General features: G+C 37.1%; 1 protein-coding gene across 2 annotated transcripts; it reads right to left on the bottom strand.

The window, feature by feature from the left end:
* Positions 1-540: 540 nt before the first annotated feature.
* LOC110453416 lies at positions 541-19,853 on the bottom strand. Of its 2 annotated transcripts, none has more exons than XM_021502358.1 (16): positions 19,559-19,853; positions 16,405-17,153; positions 12,463-13,106; positions 12,029-12,191; positions 10,619-11,419; positions 10,161-10,339; positions 9,700-9,859; positions 9,192-9,283; positions 7,805-7,847; positions 7,241-7,359; positions 6,756-6,917; positions 5,683-5,886; positions 4,376-4,473; positions 3,562-3,727; positions 2,667-2,812; positions 541-1,842 (listed from the first exon to the last, which is right to left on the bottom strand). In XM_021502358.1, the coding sequence occupies exons 2-16, from the start codon at positions 17,147-17,149 to the stop codon at positions 1,161-1,163; spliced, it is 4,404 nt and encodes a 1,467-aa protein (XP_021358033.1). In that variant the 5' UTR covers positions 17,150-17,153; positions 19,559-19,853; the 3' UTR covers positions 541-1,160. The 2 variants fall into 2 exon arrangements, with proteins under 2 accessions (XP_021358033.1, XP_021358035.1); XM_021502360.1 differs by having other exon boundaries at positions 19,614-19,853.
* Between the last annotated feature and the right edge of the window lie 238 nt (positions 19,854-20,091).

Genomic DNA, 20,091 nt, shown 5'->3' with positions numbered 1-20,091 from the left:
ATATACAAACTCAAGGTGACCAGTCAAAACAAAAAAACAATCACTATTTTCACAAAATCATATTGACACGTCACAACAATATGTGATCACTGTTCTACATGCAATGACTTGTCAAAACATAGGCGATCAGGGTTTTTTCACAGACAAAGCAGCAGTGAAACGTCACAACAAATAATGGTCAGTTTTCATATACAAACTAACAGTGACGTGTCGCAACGAAAGGCGATAACTATTCTACATTAAAACCAACAGTGACTTTCCAAAAAATGGCGATTACTTATTTACATACAAACAAACGGTGATACCTCAAAACGACACGTATTCACTGTTCTGATATACAAGCTAACAGTGACACGTCTTTACAATAGGCGCTCAATGTCCAGCATACAAACTTACAGTGACCCCTCACGAAAGTAGGCGATCACTGCTTTTATATACAAACTAACAGTGACCCCTCACAAAAGCAGGCGATCGCTGTTTTTATATGCAAACTAACAGGGACCCCTCACAAAAGGAGGCCATCCCTGCTTTATATACAAACTAACAGGGACCCCTCACAAAAGCAGGCGATCGCTGTTTTTATATGCAAACTAACAGTGACCGCTCACAAAAGTAGGCAATCACTGCTTTATATACAAACTAACAGTGACCCCTCACAAAAGTAGGCAATCACTGCTTTATATACAAACTTACAGTGACACGTCACAAAAAAAAGGTGATTACAACAGTTTTTTTTTTCTATTTTCCGTTATACAAGACAACCGTAATCGTTCATAAGATTTGCCAATTAATGTTCCTTTATACAAGTGTATACGCAAGCTGCCCCTATATTTACACTGTGAATCTCAAATATAAACGCAAACACATAGCAAGTTGTTTTATCAAAACTGTCACAATAACACTGTGAGTGTAAAGAGAAACAGCTGTCTTTGTTGTCATTATCAACAAAACGAGTTGGCTTGGACGTCTTGCCTCAGTTGCTCAAGGTTTGGTTAGAGTCATCAAGTGGTTAAGACAACTTTAGAAATATGAAAACAACAAACTCAAAACTACCAGATATCATTTCACTGCTTATCACTTCTTATTGTCAGCAATCTGATTTTTTCACTAACGTTAACGTTGTCCAACCTTTGCGTAACTTGGCCCTAATTCGTAGACCTTCACACAGACGTGACGTAAACATCAAGCGATCGAGTTTTTGGAGGCAATGTGTTGCTTTTCTGTGGCACAGGGATTTGTATCATCTTTTTCCTCTGTTCTTCGGGGGTTAGCATTTTCTTGTCCAGGTTTCTGCTGGGATAGTATGGCAATGTCTGACTAGAACCTGCTTGCCTGTTGAGGAGGGCCTTTTTCATTGCGGTGTCCCTTTTCATATTCCGAATTTCCGTCGGTGTGAGTCCTGGGACTGTGTCGTACATTGACGTGATATCACATCTAGAGCGTTTATCAAATGCGGATGATCGTTCTGGAATCTTGTCGTACATGGTAATTCTGTCCTTGCTGAGGCAACGTCTTCCGACGTTAGACTTCTCTCTCAAAGGTATAAATGGTACATCACCGGTGTTGCTTTCACAATCCGAGCAGAAGCAGGATGTTCCGCAACTGCTCCTATCACACGAAAACACAGAATCCGCATCATTCAACATCTTCATGGACTCTATTCGCTCCAAGGTAGTAACGGAGAGGTTTCTGGACGTCGTGAAAGCTAGTTGACCCAAGGACCCACTCCGTAATGGGATTCTACCAATCCGGTACAAACCGCTAGGAGTCGCCCTGCGGTGTTTTGGTGGCTGATGTAAGGAATCATATCCAGAATCTGCTTCTACTGCTTTACCGTTCAATCTACATATACACACACATTACAAGACATTAAGAATATATCATAAGTATTATTAATTTATACTAATAAAAGATATATGTTCTTGGGTGAACATCTATAATGTTCGGCAAAGCTTACTATTCTCTCTACCATATGCATAGCTTGACCACTCCAATCAAGAATAAAGTTCTATATTTTTATTTTGAACGGCAATACCCTAAATAAAGAGGTTCATTTATGAGAGTTTAACTGCTGCTATTTGCAGTTTAGTTAGTGCTTAGTGCAGATCCTCGGCATATTTCAAACGTTCCTCGTCGCTTCAATCGGTGTTAATTTAATATGATTATTCTATTTGTTTCAATTTAATTTCTTGAAATTCAAAACAAATGAATCACACGTGATAGTTTTGTTTCATATTTCGTTTTTGAGCGGGACATATTATTTGGTGTCAGTTGTTCCTCAGTTGCTGTTCTATGTATTGACCTGGTCTTGGGATGTTTTAAATTGTAGCAAAAAAGCACTAATACTAATTGCATTTTTATATAGAAACGAATGTATGCTATTTAATAACGGTACGTCACAATGAAAGTGCAATGAATAAAAACTAATATTTGACGATATTTTGTTTCCCGGTGTTTTTTAGGAGATATTTGGCTAATTTGCAACAACATCCGCCACTAAAAACATCACGTTGAAAGAATTCGTTGAAAAGTGGGAAGAATTATTTCCGTCAATGGAGAACATGTTTTATAATAAACTCTCATAGACATCTGTTCAACGATTCTCGATGATTCATTTGTGTTTAATAATGTTGCAAAACCCCTAATCAAATGAAATACAACTATACCTGTCGTGCAGCAGACGGAAAACATCGTCAATATCTGGCCTCTGTGTCCTATCACGATCCCAGCACTTCTGCATGATCTCATAGAGCCATCCGGGGCATAGTGTGGGTTTACCAGGAGTTTCTCCTTTGTATAAATGTTCCAGCAGCTAAAAGAAATTACGTTATTCTATACTTTCATTGTATTGTTTTTTTAAACTTGGGAGTATGACAGAAAAATCTCAAACAAAAGGCTAAGATTCCTAAATGTCTAGCCCGAGGCTTTGTCGAGGCCCAGACATTTAGGAGTTTTACCCTGATGGTTGAGATTTTTCAGTCATACTCGTAAAGTAGGGAATAATTATTTTTCTCCCACATGAAATACAAGTAGAATTTTCATGAAGTAATAACGTTGATTTCATAATTTGCAGCAAAGAGGAGTTACTTTATGTGCTCTGGTTTTGTTGACGTGACTTCATACAATTGTAAGGACATGGAGATGGAGACCGTCTTTACCATAGGGTAAAGAAATATATGTCCCTAACCGGAAGTGTGGATATCACCGTCTAATGGGGGATAAGATATACCGTTCATATATATATAAATATTGTTATTAAATAATTTGATTAAAGAAGAACATACTATGTTTACTATTTTCAACATTATACTTCACATTACAATGTAAAACATTAACGCTATAATTACAATCGATCAAATTCGGATTCCAAAAAGCAAATTAAGTTCATATTTGATAAGTCAACCACAAATTATCACAATCTTTTTATCACTCACTGAATCAATGTGCCGCGGGTGCAAATAAATACCCAGATATAATTATACATTGTGAATCAAATTATCCAACACATACAACTGGTAAACAATTAAAATGTCCCTTTCACGTTTTTGACATAACACTCACCAGACTTGTCTTGACTGTTGCGAACGGGACAGTTTTGAGGGTGTTGGCATTTGGATCTTTAGTTAATGCGTCCAAAGCCGTAAAGAATTCGAACATTGTCATGGCAAACGCGTACATATCGCTCTGTTTGGAGTACTGGGCGCTTTGTAGGACTTCGATTGGCAACCTGTAAAAAAATGATATAGAAATTACGCAATGTAATATTTGGAACACTTTCAGTGGAAATATCAATTATGCAAAAAGAAATAAAAAAATAGGTGACACAAATTTCGTTGTTATTAGGGGTGTAAATGATTTTTTTTACTGCTGTTCGGCCCATTGACAATTTGAGATATCAAGGGAAATAACACTTAGACTAGACGTTCAGGGGAGAAATATATTATGTACATCGAACTGAAACTAAAAGGTTGAACTGTTTAACGGATGCAAAAGCCATCAAAAGGAAACGAATTGGAGAAATAAAAATTTATATATATATTTGAACAAATTTATTGAATATACATAACCATACATTAATTGCAAAGAAACTGTATCAAACCCATTTCTATGCTTATAAATACTTTATTAGTATAATGTAAATGGACCATGTTATGTTCCATATACAATGTTTGGAAGTACATAATGTTAACCAGCTGGCTGGCCTCGAAAATAAATCATGAACGAACTAGTCGCTTAAAGGTAGTAGTTAATGATAACATTACAACAATTTTTTTATTGAAAATGGGAAAGTAATTTATATTTTAGTTAAACCACAAAGAGACGAAAAAGACTTTTAAAGTCGCGCGGTGGTTGGTTTTGCGATCACCTTACTTACCAGCGGTTCCTGTTAGGAGGCTTGTCTGCCAGAATGCTGTCATCCAAAGTACAGTTCGAGCCAAGGTGTAGCATCCGACCAAGACGTGGAATAAAGACCTATAGAAAAGAGAAAAAATCTTTATTAAACAACCTACTGGAAAAACAACTTGGTCAACTGTACACATTCTCTGGATGATGCAAGTACTTATTTAATCTTAATAATGATATTTTCTATGGTTCAAAAGCTTCTTTTTTGGACAAGACATCGTTGGAATTTTGTTCTTATTTGAATCGCCTATATTACGAGAATCTACCTCTATGAAATATCACAAACAGTATCAGAATGAATATAGGTAATATCATTACATTCTGAACGGCCAATCAACACAGGAGAGAGGGACAACAAAAGATCGATAAATAATAATAATATACAACATTTGATATAGCGCCCTATCTAGCTAACATAAGCCACTCTGAAGCGCTTTACAGTACATAGATATACAATTAACACAATTAGGATATACAATATTTGAGGAATTCGCAGGAGCTGCCTTATCAGGCGCCAACTACTAGTCATATGCCAACTGGATAATATATCCCTATGTCTGTATGCCTGCGTGTGTGCTGGATATGTATTGTGTTCTGTTTGTAGTGGGACCGTGCTTCCAATGGCATCTTTTATAATGCCACTTCACTTGAATGTTAAATCCCAGATACCGCAACATCCATCCCATCCCATTTTATACTCCACATGGAGTTGTTGGAGTTGCATGGAGTACACGTTAAAGGCAATGGCTATCGAACTTATATTGTCGACAGTGATGTTAGCACCAATATTTCATTACTGAAAGGATAAGGAAACGTAGGGTAACAAAATGTGTATCAAGTATTTAACTGCGAGCACGTCATCCTTACGTTGGTCTTTCTCACACTCATGAACGTCGCGCGCGTCGTATGGCTTTGTTTGGGGCACATGTTCCCAAAATATTTCCAATGAGGTGATGGAGACGGGTCTTTTTAAAAGATGAGTCCCGGTTCACTCCGGACGGTCGATGTTGCGAGGGGGTATACGATATTCTGACGAGTCAGTCGATGTCACTTTGCGATATTGGGTGTTACATGTACCGTCAAATGTGTTTCAATTACTCAAGCATTATCAGTCAAAATATGATGAATTTTTGGTTTATTATCAGCAAATATATTTTGTTTTATACTTCTGTAAAATATTGTATTCATTCAACATTCAAATGCATAACATTAAATCACCTTAAATGTAAACGCTGCGTTTCTTTATCCTTTCAGTATATTCATAAGTGTGTGCCCTACCTTGTCCGATGCTTCACAGTAGAACGTGTTAGCAGCACACAGGTCCCGTAGGATAAAGTCTTTGGCGTGCATGCTACTTATCAGGCCTGCGAGACTCTGAACAATTCCGTAGTACTTTGCCATGTTCTCGGGTACAGATGGGCTGCCGAGCCTATTGGCCAAAGCAAGGTCTAAAATGTTTTCTCCTTGGTCACAACCGTACACCTGCAAAGGACGAATCAGTGTCAAGCATATGGAGTCCGTAGGTGTTTATGATATGCTTTAATATTTTGCTCACGGTGTTTTGACCTTGCAATAGCCAAGGTCATAAGAAGACGGGTGCCTAGGAAGGCACTGCCGGAAAAAGTGAGTAATAAGAAAAGAAAGTTTGAAGCAGGAAAGATAACTAATACAAATTTATTGTATATTATTATTCAACGACAAGATCCCGACAATGTTTTAATATTGAAATATTTATTGTTTCACAGCGTTATGAACTTAATCATGAACTTTTTGATTCATAACATCTGCGAAATAAAATTACTTGTCACGTTGTGTGTATAAATGTTATTCGGTCCACTAGGTTATTACATTGATAAAAGAAGCAATACATTTACTCACTACGTTGAAGCAATGATGAAATCTATCTTTATCTAGAAATTTGATTTACTTATTTATTTATTTTTAATCGGGGTTTGGTCTTTGAAATGTCCTCTTGGAAGAGAACATAAAAGCAATACTCCAATTCTGCAGCGTGAATCAGATTCATCGCCTCTTTCGTTACACATGCAATGGACAACAGCAGGTCTATTCTTGCTTTCTCCCAAAGAGAAAACATGGCAATGAACACCCCCGATTCTGTAGGAGACCCGCATTTGTCGCCTCTTACGAAATTGGAAATAAAGCAGGCAGGCATTTTCTCTACCCGAACCAATTCGGGCTGGAATGTTGAAGTTGATCATAACATTCCTAGTAAATAATCTTGAAAGACCTTCGAAAAAATAATTGATGTCATAAGATAAAATAAAACATAAAAAAGAGTGTCATTAAAGTAAGCGATATGTCAAACATTGATTTTTAGCTAGGTTCCTTACCAGAGAACAGTTGAAATCCAAAGCTCCAGTACTCGCATGATCCTGCACAACGACTGGCCAGTGTCGAATATGTAACCATTTCATCACAAGACCGGTCAGTAGAGGGTATACGTTCTCTACGAAGGCTTGGGTAACGGGCTCTGTTACTTCAATGAAGCAATCCTGTTAGGAAAGGAAATCACATTTTGAAATATTACAATAACGTCTTCTGTGCATTTTGTGCGTGTTTTCATACTGACATAGGGCTCAAATTTTTGCGTAATATCGACTAGAAACAGATTCCCTATTGACGAATTAGCGAACTTACACTTAAATCAGGAGAAAACGTATTCAATAAAGTTCATCTAGCACAATATAATATAGCGCTATATTTGAAGCGTGAAGGCGCTAACATAAGAATTTCGCTAAAACGTGTGAATTAACAGTATCCGAAGACCTTGAAAACCAATTGTTATTGTCAACTGAAATACAGCAAAGTTTCTAACCTTGGTTGAATACCTAGGTTGATCTGGCGACAAAAGATCCTGATGGGTAGCTTCGAGAATTACGCTCACCATGCGCTGTAGACGGCGTTCATTCATGTACATATATGAACAACGAGGCCCTGTAATTGACACATATATTCGGGCATCACAACAAAGCAACAAAGCATAACTACATATGTTACACCACATACGTTTGTTTTAGTGACAGTACTGTCTAAATAAAGCATAATAAACGTGATACGTAAACTCATTACGTTCCTTTATAATATATAACGTGTAATTATAAATAATAATGTGCTCAGCTTGACAGTTGTTCGCGCTGCACCGAAATGTTAATGCGTATAAATATGATCGATTGCATTTTACATTTAGACTGTCTATTTTGAGTAAGTGTATATCAAGTAAACATCAAGTATTGATACAGCTGTTCAAATATTTATTCTTTTTTCTTCATTTTTTATGTACTTATGTACATTTGTATTACCTTTTTTATATTTGTTAATAAAAATCAAACATTTTTATATAATTAATCCCTTAAAGTATATTCTGGTAAAATTTACTTACCTAACTTGCCTTTCCGGAGGCTAAGAAAAAATCGAGGTATCCCCTGTTAATACAAAGTATAAATATAATTTTATATAAGTTGTCGGATAGTGAAACATTATTTGAAATAATAATATAAAAGATACATTCAATAGGCTAATATTTGAAGTTCCATACGTGACGAATGTATAGTTGTACTATATGTTGAGCCATATTTTGTTGCTGATATATTAGTATCCAGGTGGTGTTAGTTTGTAGATAACAGCTTAGAACGTACCTTCATATGTGTAATGAACGCGAGCGTGAGAGGTAGCATGTTGGTGTATTGTCTTCCTTGTGATAGCGCGGATCAGATGCCACCTTCAGAGCGCTACCTCACTAAAATACCACGAGGAACGCCCTTAGCACTGTACACGTACTAGTAACCGGGCTATCTTAGCACTGTACACGTACTAGTAACCGGACTATCTTAGCACTGTATGCGTACTAGTAACCGGACTATCTTAGCACTGTATGCGTACTAGTAACCTGACTATCTTAGCACTGTACACGTACTAGTAACCGGGCTATTCATTCTTATGATTGCTCTAAATGGTAAAAGTTTAGTACGATGCAGTGTTGCCTTCATCCTTGATACCAGGGGTTACGTATACGCTTACTTTCGCTCTCTACACCCCTGGAATATGTCATGGCAAAATTGAAGGCACGGAGATAGCTATTTGATTGGTCCCGGGAAAAAATAACTGACCAATCGCTTGACTGATACCTGTCCTTTGAAGATTACAAAGGAGAGACGCCCGGTTTCAAAGCCTGTCAATTTTTACCGTTACGCGACCGCGATATTCTTTTGATGTACATCAAATGATCGAACTTATCTTCTTGTCTCATCAACAAGGTTGCGCACACCGAGCCTTCAATTTTGCCATGACATATTCCAGGGGTGTAGAGAGCGAAAGTGAGCGTATACATAACCCCTGGATATCGAGGATGTGTTGCCTTCTGCATAGTATTTCACTGTCAAGTCGACATCAGGTCGCTTAGAGGAGCAGATAAGAACATACTGCTTCAAACATACATACAAGCATGCTTCACGTACATGAAGACATGACTTTAAATGGCCTAAGATGTTAATAGGACCATAAACTCAATAACACCAAGCGCTAGTTTAGATGGTTATAACAACTACGTTTTAAAATACTTTGGTACGTCACGGCTTGGCGCAAAACCAATTGCCTTCTACTTAGGGGAACGTACGTTGATGAGAAAGATATAGTGCTGCTGTTTGTTGATGAAATACATTGTAACTATAGTGTGTTGCTGAGATAGGTATGTATAGTGTGCCAAGATACTGCGCATTTCATTACATACACAATCCTTTCAATAGGTACATGTAGTATACCGTGCTTACCCGTTCAATGGCCATGGTCTGACTGTGATTGGAGGGAAGATCCGGGTACAATCTGTCCTCATCACAGGCACGGCTTACAGGCAATCGGGGCTCTGTCAAACAGCAAATCCAGTTTTATTTATATATTTGCTGCAGGCCTTACATATTGTACCTATACCTTTATATGACGTGTACAAAACTATTTTTAAACAGACAACAAAATAAAGGATGCGTTTAGTATAGGGGCGAATAAGTATATCGATTGAACAAAGAATTGGCATCTACAATTCACCAGGCATGCACAAAAACGGCTGCATCACTATTGTAAGTTTTATTTGCAACAGCATGCACATGTGCTTTTTGATAAAAACATTGCTGTACTTATATTGGCAGATCATTTATCATACTATATTTATTTGGTAATGTTTTTAACGTGAACATTAACCTCTCGCGAAAGTTAAAAGTGTTTGCAAGATGCCGACACTATGTTGATGCAAGACTTTATATCAAATATTATGTACACACTCACGTGCATTAGCTGGGGAGTGTCTGTATGACAGAAACACGTGCCTAGCAGACAACAGATCAACTCGTTCGTCTGCTTCCGTATGGACGCATTTTAGTATGACGTCATGCACTTTACGTGGAATACACGGCCATTGTTTTGGCATCAGCTTTTGGAACACAACCTGCGAATCAAAATGTCAGTACAATAAGAACTTTTGTGAGTATATCTAGGTATCCATAAAACTATCCTCCACGCTGAAACGTAATGGAAATTGATTTGCATTGTATGTTATTTCATTACAGTAATAAAAGTGAAAACCTATTAGAACAGCCATTTATTTTCCATTTGAAATTCGTTGCTTCTCTATTTTTGTATTCACGTTATATATAAGTTAAGTTTAAAAGCCCACTGGAGCGAGGAGTTTACTTTCATCGTTCGCTGATTAAGTTATTTTAGAAATGTCATATATATTTTAAACTTACCCATTCCATAACCTTTTCTGTGGAAATGGTGTAAAGCTCGACGAACGGCTGACACCCGTGTGTGTAAATCTCGTACAGGAGTTGTCCGACCATCCATGTGTCTGTCCGTACGTCGAACCTTCCCTCAAGCAAGGATTCTGGGGCCGTCCAGCGTGTTGGAACGCCCGTCCCCTCCAGGTCTGAACACAGAGTTTCGATAATTGATCAGAACTTTTTTCAACACTGCATAAGCTCATTACATGCGATATAAAAAATAAATGTCGCGATATTAGATTTTCGTTAATTTTCTTCTATTGGCATAGTCGCAGGGGTTTCAATTTACGGCTGCTAAATTCGTTTCGTTTGATCGAGCACAACATGAAATCCCGAGATATACGAATTTTCAATTGTCTCTCTTCACAAATTTTCTTCAAAACGGATTTCTCGCAAAATATATTTGATCAACATTATCTACTTACCCTGCACAGATACTTCAGAGGCGTCCACGTGTTTCGCAATGCTGAAATCTGTCAGGACTATCCTTTTGTTATGGTCCAGTGCAAAGCTAGACGCGGTGAGGTTTCTATGAAGAACCTTCTTCGAGTGAAGGAAGTCAACGGCGCTGAGAATATCATACGCAATACTTGCGAGAGCAGATAAATTTATCCAGTTGTTATCCTTCCGACGCTGGTGAAGGTAAGAAAACAAATCCGCCCCTTTATATCTGTCTACAACGAAGAATAGCGGAAGTGGTCTACATTGGTATGCATGCAACGACAAGATGCTCTGGTGATTGCCCTCAGCCTGAATGATCCGGAGTATTTCAAGAGTATTGATTTCATATTTTGTGTCCACCTTGTCAGCCTTGACCTTATAATCAGCCATAGAGCCACCCAGAAGGCATTGCATACTCGGCAGAAGGCAGTGCAGTGTGACATCTCGAGGCCCAGTGGCAGTCCCGTGTAGCGTACACCAAGCAGGAGAGAAAGCAATGCTTGGGACGTAGTCTGCTCTGAGAATTCGAAAATTTAGCGGTTGTAGCAGTTGTTCTATGTGATCGAGCGTTTTGTTCTGTAACTGCTGGGACTGCATGCCGCTCATGTTATGCCAATACCACACATTGTGTACAAGATCTTTATCTTTGAGGAACAACAAACACTCGACCTCCGACAGTAGGTGCGTTCGCATCACCTGTCCGCATTTCCGGTTGTCAAAATACAAAGTCATCACATCAAGGAGTTTCATGATGTCTAGCTCTTCACTGATGCCCTGTTCATTTCCTGTTTAGCAATAAAGAAAACAAAGGTATGCATCATGATCACTGTCAAATGTGCTACACTTAAATTTATTGGGAACAAGTAGATTAATAGAATCTCTCCCTACCTTGAGGGTGTGACAGAAAATCTCCAGCCCGAGGGTTGATGTTTTTTAGTTGTCTTACCCGAAGCTCTGCCGAGGGTTAGACAACTAAAACAATCACCCCGAGGGTTAGAGATTTTTCTGTTACACCCTCAAGGTAGGGGATGGTTATTTTTTCCCCTCCTATTATTTCATATACAGCTCCACCGACAGTAATCTGCCATGTTTGTAAACAAAAACACATGTGGGATATACATATCGTCATTCACTTTTGATGACGTCACAATTACCAATGACGCATTTTAATGACGTCACAATTGAACACGTGCTAATTGGCACGAAGATATGTCCCTCTAGGGTGTGACAAGCTGATCTTTCCCGAGACACACATGTGAAGGGTGGGATAAATTCATATCTCCCTTTTCTTTTTCCTCTGCCATTTAGTTTTGAGCACAGAGTCGAGACTATAACAAAGAAAATGATATATTCGGTATGTTGTAAAAATAAAGTTAATACCGCTGAGAACTTACGTGCAAAAGCGCCCTTTATGAGCGTTACAATGCCTTGAGTAACACACATCAAGATGGCATGAGTGAGCGGTTCGGTCTTCGTTTGCTTTTGGTGTTTGTCAAGGAGGCAGTGGACCATGTATTTCAGTGCGTCAACGTCTTCAGAAATATACTTCTGCTTCAGCTTGAGAGTGGGAATAAATCAGAAAGAAAGTGTCAATTTATTAATGTTTTGACACGTATACATTCATTTATGATAATATGGATATATAATGTGATATGTTAAACGGGAATGAATGGGGTTTGTATAATCTCTACAGAACATTGTAAAGTATTTAAATCGGGAAAAAAGGCTGGAATGTAGTTTTCACATAAAATGCACTTACTGAGATGCATATGTGTTTAGCAACACATGTTGAAGGTGTGATACAGTCCAGGTCAAATAATGTACCTACCCGTTGCAAAATATCCAGAAACAGTGAGTACATATCCAGGAAGGACATTTTGGAAATATATTTTTGCAGCTTCTTGTTTGAAACAGCATCCTTGTACTTCGACTTCTGTAGTTTGGAGTTGCTACGGAGCTGGTGAACCATACAAGTCAGAATCTCTGTGATAGGGTACATGCAGTTTGCCGCAATATGCCCCTTGCCTCTGATCCCTGATGCAGTGGTAAGTGCCTGATTGCATTGTGATAGCACATACGGAATCGTCTCGCCGTCAGATTCCTTTACCACCATACAGGCGAGCAGAAGAGAGACGGTGTTCAGAAAAAGTGGTGTAAACTTCTCTACCAAATCAGTGTCAGAGTAAGTGCTTTGACAAATATCGACAAACGAGTTTAGTCCAGTAAGGAGATGCTCAATGTTACATGACCTATCCTTGGTGTTCAACTGGATCTCAAAAGCTACTTCCGCGAGCAGCTTCTGTAGGCTGGAGTCGCCTCCCTTCATTAAATGAATCAGTGGCACGAATTCATTTTTCTCCCTGCATTGCGGTATCCACGAGTTGGTGATGACTCTGGTTTGGTACTGTGCGTCAGTTTCGTCTGAGGATAAGAACTTCTCCAGAAATACATCAAAAGTCTCACCATTGTAATCTGCAACAACAATAGAAATCGATATTTGTTTGTTTTTTATTGGGTTGTTTTTAAGGATAAAAAATAAGACTGCAGTCTTGGACTCTGTAGTAAACTTATTCATAAATATAAATTATTGATATATTCCAATTTACCAAATTATGCCGTATTTGAAACAAAAATCTAGAAACGACGAAATTAGATCAAATTTAAAAAAAAAAAAAATCTGTATCTTTTATAAAATAAATATTCTTGATTGATAACTCCAGGAGAGAAAACGCTGAATGCAAGAGCGACATTGTGTTTATTCAATAATATTCACTGAAGTATTGATAATATATTCATTTTAAGCGAGGATTGCATATATAATAGACATAGTTATTAGTCGATTGGGGTCACGAGGGAAATAAGAATGTTCGTGGTATAACAGCAGCTTCTGATCTGAATTTGAGACTTCAGACATCTTTTCTTTTCGTCGTCAATTTAATGCGTACATTTCAATTTCGATGGTTTCTGGAACTGGGTCCTGGCTACCACAAAATGAATAAAGAAAGCAACCAACATTCCGCATGCAGCACGCATGCATGCATACATTACACACACGGATAAACGTCCTTAAATGGCATAAGCTGTTACTAGAACGTTAAACCATATACAACCACACCGATCGGGACAAAATAGTAGAATTATGTGCAAAATAAAATATATAAAATCCACTCGTTAGTGAACAATAAAAAACAAATCCTGTAAGCACTCATCTGATGATGGAAAAATTGAATAAATGGCGAGTCGATTAACGAAACATAACCCTATAATAGTAAGGTTATTATATATAAAGTGGTAATATTTCCTAACCTACAAGCTATTTGCAATTAAAGAGTCTTCCAAATAAAATGAGTGCATGGATTCGTTTGATTTGTTCAGTTAAGCATCCTATCAACAGCAATAGTCATTTAAGGAAGTGCTTCCATGCGTGTACTGTATATGAGTGGGTGCGCGCGCGCTTTGGGTCGTATGGTGTTGAGTGAGCGAATCTAGTGATATCTTAGATATAACAATAATATGACACTCCTAAATACAACTTTCACATACAGACAAAGAGGAGAAACAACTTTTATATGCAGTATTTCCTTACAATCGATAGTATTACAAATACAACTTTTATAAGCAGATGTCTAATAAAAACAACTATCACAGAAGCAAATTGTAATCATTAAAATAATAAAGATTACGAACGAGGAACTGTTTTGTCCAATCGGCAATATAACCTATTTAGGGTCAGACAAGACTGAAAAAAAAAGGATGACATCAAAAGGTCTAAGACACAAGTAACAACAAAAACGCAAAAACTGTTCCAAACAAAAAAAAGGAAAAACAAAATAAACAAAAACAGAAAGCATGTGTAATGTAAAACATATCTACGCTGATGTAAAGATCAATTAAATGTAAACAATCATATATCAATTACACAGAAATGTATCAGAAAATTTCTCAGTACATTACATGTACAGAAGGACAATATATGTTTTGGGCCTTTTGATCCACAAAATTCTTTCTAAAATCGAAACCAGAACTTTCAAACATTTGGAATGGTTATTTTGGATAAGATCACAAATTTGATCATGTATTTTTTCAATAATTGTTGCTTAGGTTCCTAGTTGCAATACTCAGTTAAAGTTTTCGGGGTTTTTTCTTTGAGCTAAAGAAGTGCACTTTTGAACGCATTTAATTATTTTCCTAAAGGTGTAATAACAGTGCTTACACATTCTCTTTTGATATTAAGTTTGTTCAAGCACGTAATCTATAATGACCAAGATAAAAAAAATTATGCAACTGCGTGACAAATATGACTAATATTCCTTTTCTACTTTATGCAATAATTGTCCAAAATACAAATGACTGGTTTATAATAGTATCGTGGAAAATTTTCAAATTGAAAGATAGAGTCGTTTGCAAGTTTAATGAATCTATGTCACGCATGTGTTTAAAATGGGCACAAAGGAAGTACAGGACACGCAACAATGAAATTTGTTTTATGAAATCCTTATATGAATTGATAATTTCATTCAAATAAAATTTACCACCATAACAATACCGGATAAAAAATAGTAATAAATGTTAAATGCAAGAGGTAAAATGAATATCTCCACCCGCCAATAAATATGTGGTCTAGACATAAATGATTCACAACCTCCTCAATGCTTAAAACACAGGAGTTGCTGTGAGGAAAAGAAAACACATTTTATGCATCAAAGTATCGATCTTTAAACTGATCTTGAAAGAATGAAATACTGGAAAGTATTTTTCGTACCGTTTCGTGATTAACACAAAGCAAATGAACGAGTACCTTGAAACCAAATAGTAAATAATACTTTTAAATACAACATATATTTAGCTTTGATAAATCATATATGGAAAGTAAGCGATAATTTTCCGAACGTCTAGTAAAAAAAAGCAGAGATGAAATAAATGTGTAATATGTATATAAACAAGTGTTCTGAGTGTGTGTTAGAAGGCAATAGGACCATCGAACCCTGGACCGCTCACTCTTATCAACAGGTAGTGAGATCTGGTCAACGGTAGAATCCTGTTCAAGATGAACTACAATTACATCCTAAACAAAAGTAAGGGAAAATTACCAACGTTTGAATTCGTTAGTGTGGGACAGGGATCCGTAGAGAAGTAAAAAACGTCAATGAAATATATAAACAGCAACAGTGATAAAACAACTATACCATTTACTACATGTAGCCATGGGTACAGGAATCTTTTCATATGCAAGTATGCGAAAGGGAATGTAATACCTCAATTACGTCAGAAGGTAAAGCATTCGGTCGTAGGTACAAAATAGTTTCAATGACAAGAGCAGACGCAATGAATTTAATATACAAACACATTGATGTTTATTTCAATAAGTTCTGAGAAAAATTGTTAATTTTGTTATCATGTACACAATGAAGTAAAATCGACTTTTAAAATAGGGGTTTAGCGTCCTATTAGCAGTAGTCTTCAAGATTTCATAAAGTTAGTATATGGAACGATAAAATAAAACCACTTGCAGACCCTAGTAGTTCGTAGGAAATATCGTTAGGTGTAGGTCAAACAACCGATCACACAAAAAACCAAAAACACTGATAATTTATACTCTACTGATAGTCTACTGAAACCTTAAAACTGTTTAATTGGCAGTGTGGGAACTTTCAACCTTCACAACACTTGGCAACCGAAGAAAATGTATACCGAAACCTTAATTAAAATAATGTAAACTTATTTGGTCTGTGAACATTTGACTAAAATTTTGGTGAATTTAAGCGCCTACCTTCTCCAGTGTATGTCCGCTGTCGCACAAAGACTCCTCTGAGTCCTTCCTCAGGACATCCGCTTTTTGTATTTACAAAGATGTCCCCGAAAACGTCACTTCTTGTTCGATCGGCCTTTTTTCTGTATAAACCTGTGCTCACGACTGCACCAGTTGGATCAAATGCACGAGATTGCGTTTGTGTTTCGTGTACATTTTCTATCAAAGAACTTTCTGAGAGTGGCCTAAATAAAGCCTGTTGTGATGATACCTCATCATTATATTCGGACGAGCTGCCCTGTTTTGTTTCATGAAAGACATTGTTGGTATACAAATGCGATTGTCGATTTCTAGTCTTCGACAGCATGATATTCACAAGTTGTTGGGAAACCCAATTGTGTGTTAAAACCATGATTTCAAATCCTTTGAACAGTCCACTGGTGTCCGGACGAGAGGCAACCAAAACGAGATTATTCACGTGTTCCTGTGATATTCCTTCGCAGGCCGCCTTTAATATCATCTTATTGTGGTCACACAGCACTACTACCGTTGGGATATTTAGGGTCAACTGTGACGTCATGCGGGTCACATCCTTTGGTGATTTTACAATGCTTGGCTTCATCTCACCTTTCTTAAGTTCAGAAATTACATCGCAGTTCCGGTCAGTCCAGCAAAGCGTCTTCGGACAGCACAGGACACGGACTTCGAGCACCATATCGTTGTGATAAGTCTCGGAATCAGAGGATATCCGAGGAGAAGTAGTCATATTGCTGTAAACAATAAAAACAAACTACATTATAGTTACGCATCAGCGATTCATTTTGCTTTTTTTTCAATTAGCCTTTATTGGTATACATGTTTAATTTGTTTGACCGATACTGGCCATTTACCAATCTTCCCACAGCTAACTTAATTGATTCCCACAGCTAACTTGATTGATTCCCATAGCTAACTTAATAGAGCATACAGCTAACTTAATCGATTCCCACATCTAACTTACTCGATTCCCACATCTAACTTACTCGATTCCCACATCTAACTTACTCGATTCCCACAGCTAACTTACTCGATTCCAACAGCTAACTTACTCGATTCCCACAGCTAACTTACTCGATTCCCACAGCTAAACTGATCGAGTTCGAATTACTGTTTTTGTTAGCACGATGGTATTTTTGCAGTTTAAGTGTAAGTGCGTAATTGTCGTTCTTGTTTACAAACATTAATTTTCGAATAAGTTTTCGAACACTGTAGAATTTAGCAGTGAACCTAACACAATATTACAAAAGCGTGTTATCAGGAAATTGTGAGTAATGTGGTCTGATATTTATCAATATTGTAAAAGTCCTGCAGAGCGCGTGTTTCCCTTATCATCGAGTAAGGAAGCTTATTTACATGGATTACGATCCTGTTAAGATATACAAGCGAGTCATATTATGTTTTAATTAGAAACAGCGAAAAAGTCAATGAAATGCCCCTTATGGATTTACATATTTATAGTTTATTTTATAAGTTGTAGTTAGATGCAAGTGTATGTACTATTTGCAGAGCGGAAGTCACAAACACACAGGCACTACAGTAACATTAGTTCAATTTTCTTTTTATTATGTTTAGTCATCCTCATTGTCTTTGAAATATAAGTATCCCTGTTTTTAACAATTTCCCGTTTTTCCATGGGATTGTAGTTATTTTTCGTTTCGTATCTTTTATTTCTAAATTTGATATTTGAGATGATCGTACGTAAAATGAAAGTATCTAAATCTCAAGTAAAGAATGGTAGTAAGTTGGCATTCAGCTCACAAGTTAAAAAGAACATTTTTCTAATTAAGGTTTTTGTTTGTTTTTAAGGAGTTTCACGTCATCACCATAGCTGGGGGTCATATGAAGATTGGGTGAGTATGAGGACACCATTGAACGAAAATAAGAGGAAAGTCCCAATTATTTCAAAGAGGTAGCATATGCTTTGCTTTCAATGTAAATGTAACAAAAGCAGCAGAAACAGAAGAACCCACCAACACTACCTCCCGATTCTACAATAGGCTAAGATTAGTCCCCACTAACGATAGCATGCAGAGGGACAAAATAGGCAGAAAGATACTTTCTTTGAACTTACAGTGAAGGTGCTCATCTACGTTAAACACCTAATACCCTCATTAGATCACAAGGTATGGATACACTATCTTGTAATGGGCAGTGTGACATAAGAAAACTCCATTTATAGATATGCATTGCCCGACATGCAATGTAAACAAAAAGTTAACAAAAGACATTTTGATAGTTGGGCCGCGGTGGACAAGTGGTTAAGGCGTCTGATATTCTACTACCACTAGCCCTTCACCACCGGGTCGTGGGTTCGAGACCTACGTGGGGCAGTCGCCAGGTACTGGGCCCACTTGTATAAAACATCTCAACTCTTGAGATTTCCTCAAATCTAAGATTTCCCATAGACAATACATTGCTTGAGATTTTCTTTAACTTTGAGATGTTTTATACAAGTGGGTCCTGGCCGTTGAACGGTGGTTGTTTCCCCGGGAACTCTGGCGTTCCTCCACCATCAAAACGTGGTACGATAGCTGTTAATAGGACGAAAAACACAAACAAACCAAACCAGACCAATTTGGGTTTTGCTAATACGCATTTGTATTCTGCCTTCAGTACAACGATAGTGGTGTCCGAGAATGACTTTCAGTTTGTAAGGAAATACCCGAATACGTGGCAGATAGCGATCTAGAACATACACGGAAGACTTTCCACTAAACAAGACTTTCCTTTACAGGGACGGAAATAAAAGAATTGTATTACAATTAATGCATTACAAACTCTTCTCATTAAGGAAGGAGAGTATGGTTAGTTTAATTTCTTTTTATAAAATTGTAGAAATCTGACAATAAACTGTATATCATTTTAATTCGTTATTCTGTTTATTCAAAACCACCAAATTTTCATCACAAAAATATCTTGAATTATTTTAAATCACTTTCTACCTCTATGTTTAAAGCAGACAATATTGCTTACACTATTTACAAAAAAATACAGCTATATTTGTAGCTCTGTTAACCTATTTATTGTACATGTGTATGAATATTTTTACAAGTAAACACGCTTTCCCTACTGAAAATCAAAAACAATTTGGAAATATTTGTAATGTTGCTTTTCCACATATGAACTAAATACTTACATGCTTGAAGAAGACTGTGTTGATTAATGGCTAGATTTATCCTTTGGCTACTCACCAGGATTATATATACACTAATGTGTAACCATACTAGCAAGATACATCCATAGCTACCGATCACTCCTCCAGAAATAAGATAATATATCCAGCGATATTACCTTTGTGTAAAACTTCCGGGTAAAAATGTGAGAAATCCCCACCTACCACCAATTCATGAAACGAAATTGCAATTTCATGTCTCGAGTGAAACATGATACTAATGGGGGAATAATTTTGATAAAGACAACTATCCAGGAAGTTCAACAGAGCAGTATCTCTGAACACCTTATCGCCGTCTATTTTGTTATTATACAAGGCAAACTAGCCTGCTTTGTGGCACAACCTTTGTGTAACAATTGTTAACAGCAGGGCTGCAACATAAGTTTTTGTTAGGTACAGTATATTGTTACATATATATATATATTGATTTTCAGGTTAACTTTTGTTAAAATACATTCTTGGTTTTTTTTCGGCATAGCTTTACACCAAATATTCCT

The sequence above is a fragment of the Mizuhopecten yessoensis genome, unplaced genomic scaffold, assembly GCF_002113885.1.
Source record: "Mizuhopecten yessoensis strain PY_sf001 unplaced genomic scaffold, ASM211388v2 scaffold7283, whole genome shotgun sequence".
NCBI lineage: Eukaryota > Metazoa > Mollusca > Bivalvia > Pectinida > Pectinidae > Mizuhopecten > Mizuhopecten yessoensis.
Note: the sequence above shows the minus strand (reverse complement) of the source record. Positions and strands in the feature narration are given on the sequence as shown.

Coding starts and splice junctions, on each gene's coding strand:
- LOC110453416 (XM_021502358.1), bottom strand. CDS start 17,149: ATGACTACTTCTCCTCGGATATCCTCTGATTCCGAGACTTATCACAAC. Junction 4,474..5,682: donor ACTGTGAAGCATCGGACAAG/GTAGGGCACACA, acceptor TCTTTTCTATAG/GTCTTTATTCCACGTCTTGG. Junction 1,843..2,666: donor TTCCGTCTGCTGCACGACAG/GTATAGTTGTAT, acceptor GTGTATATGTAG/ATTGAACGGTAAAGCAGTAG.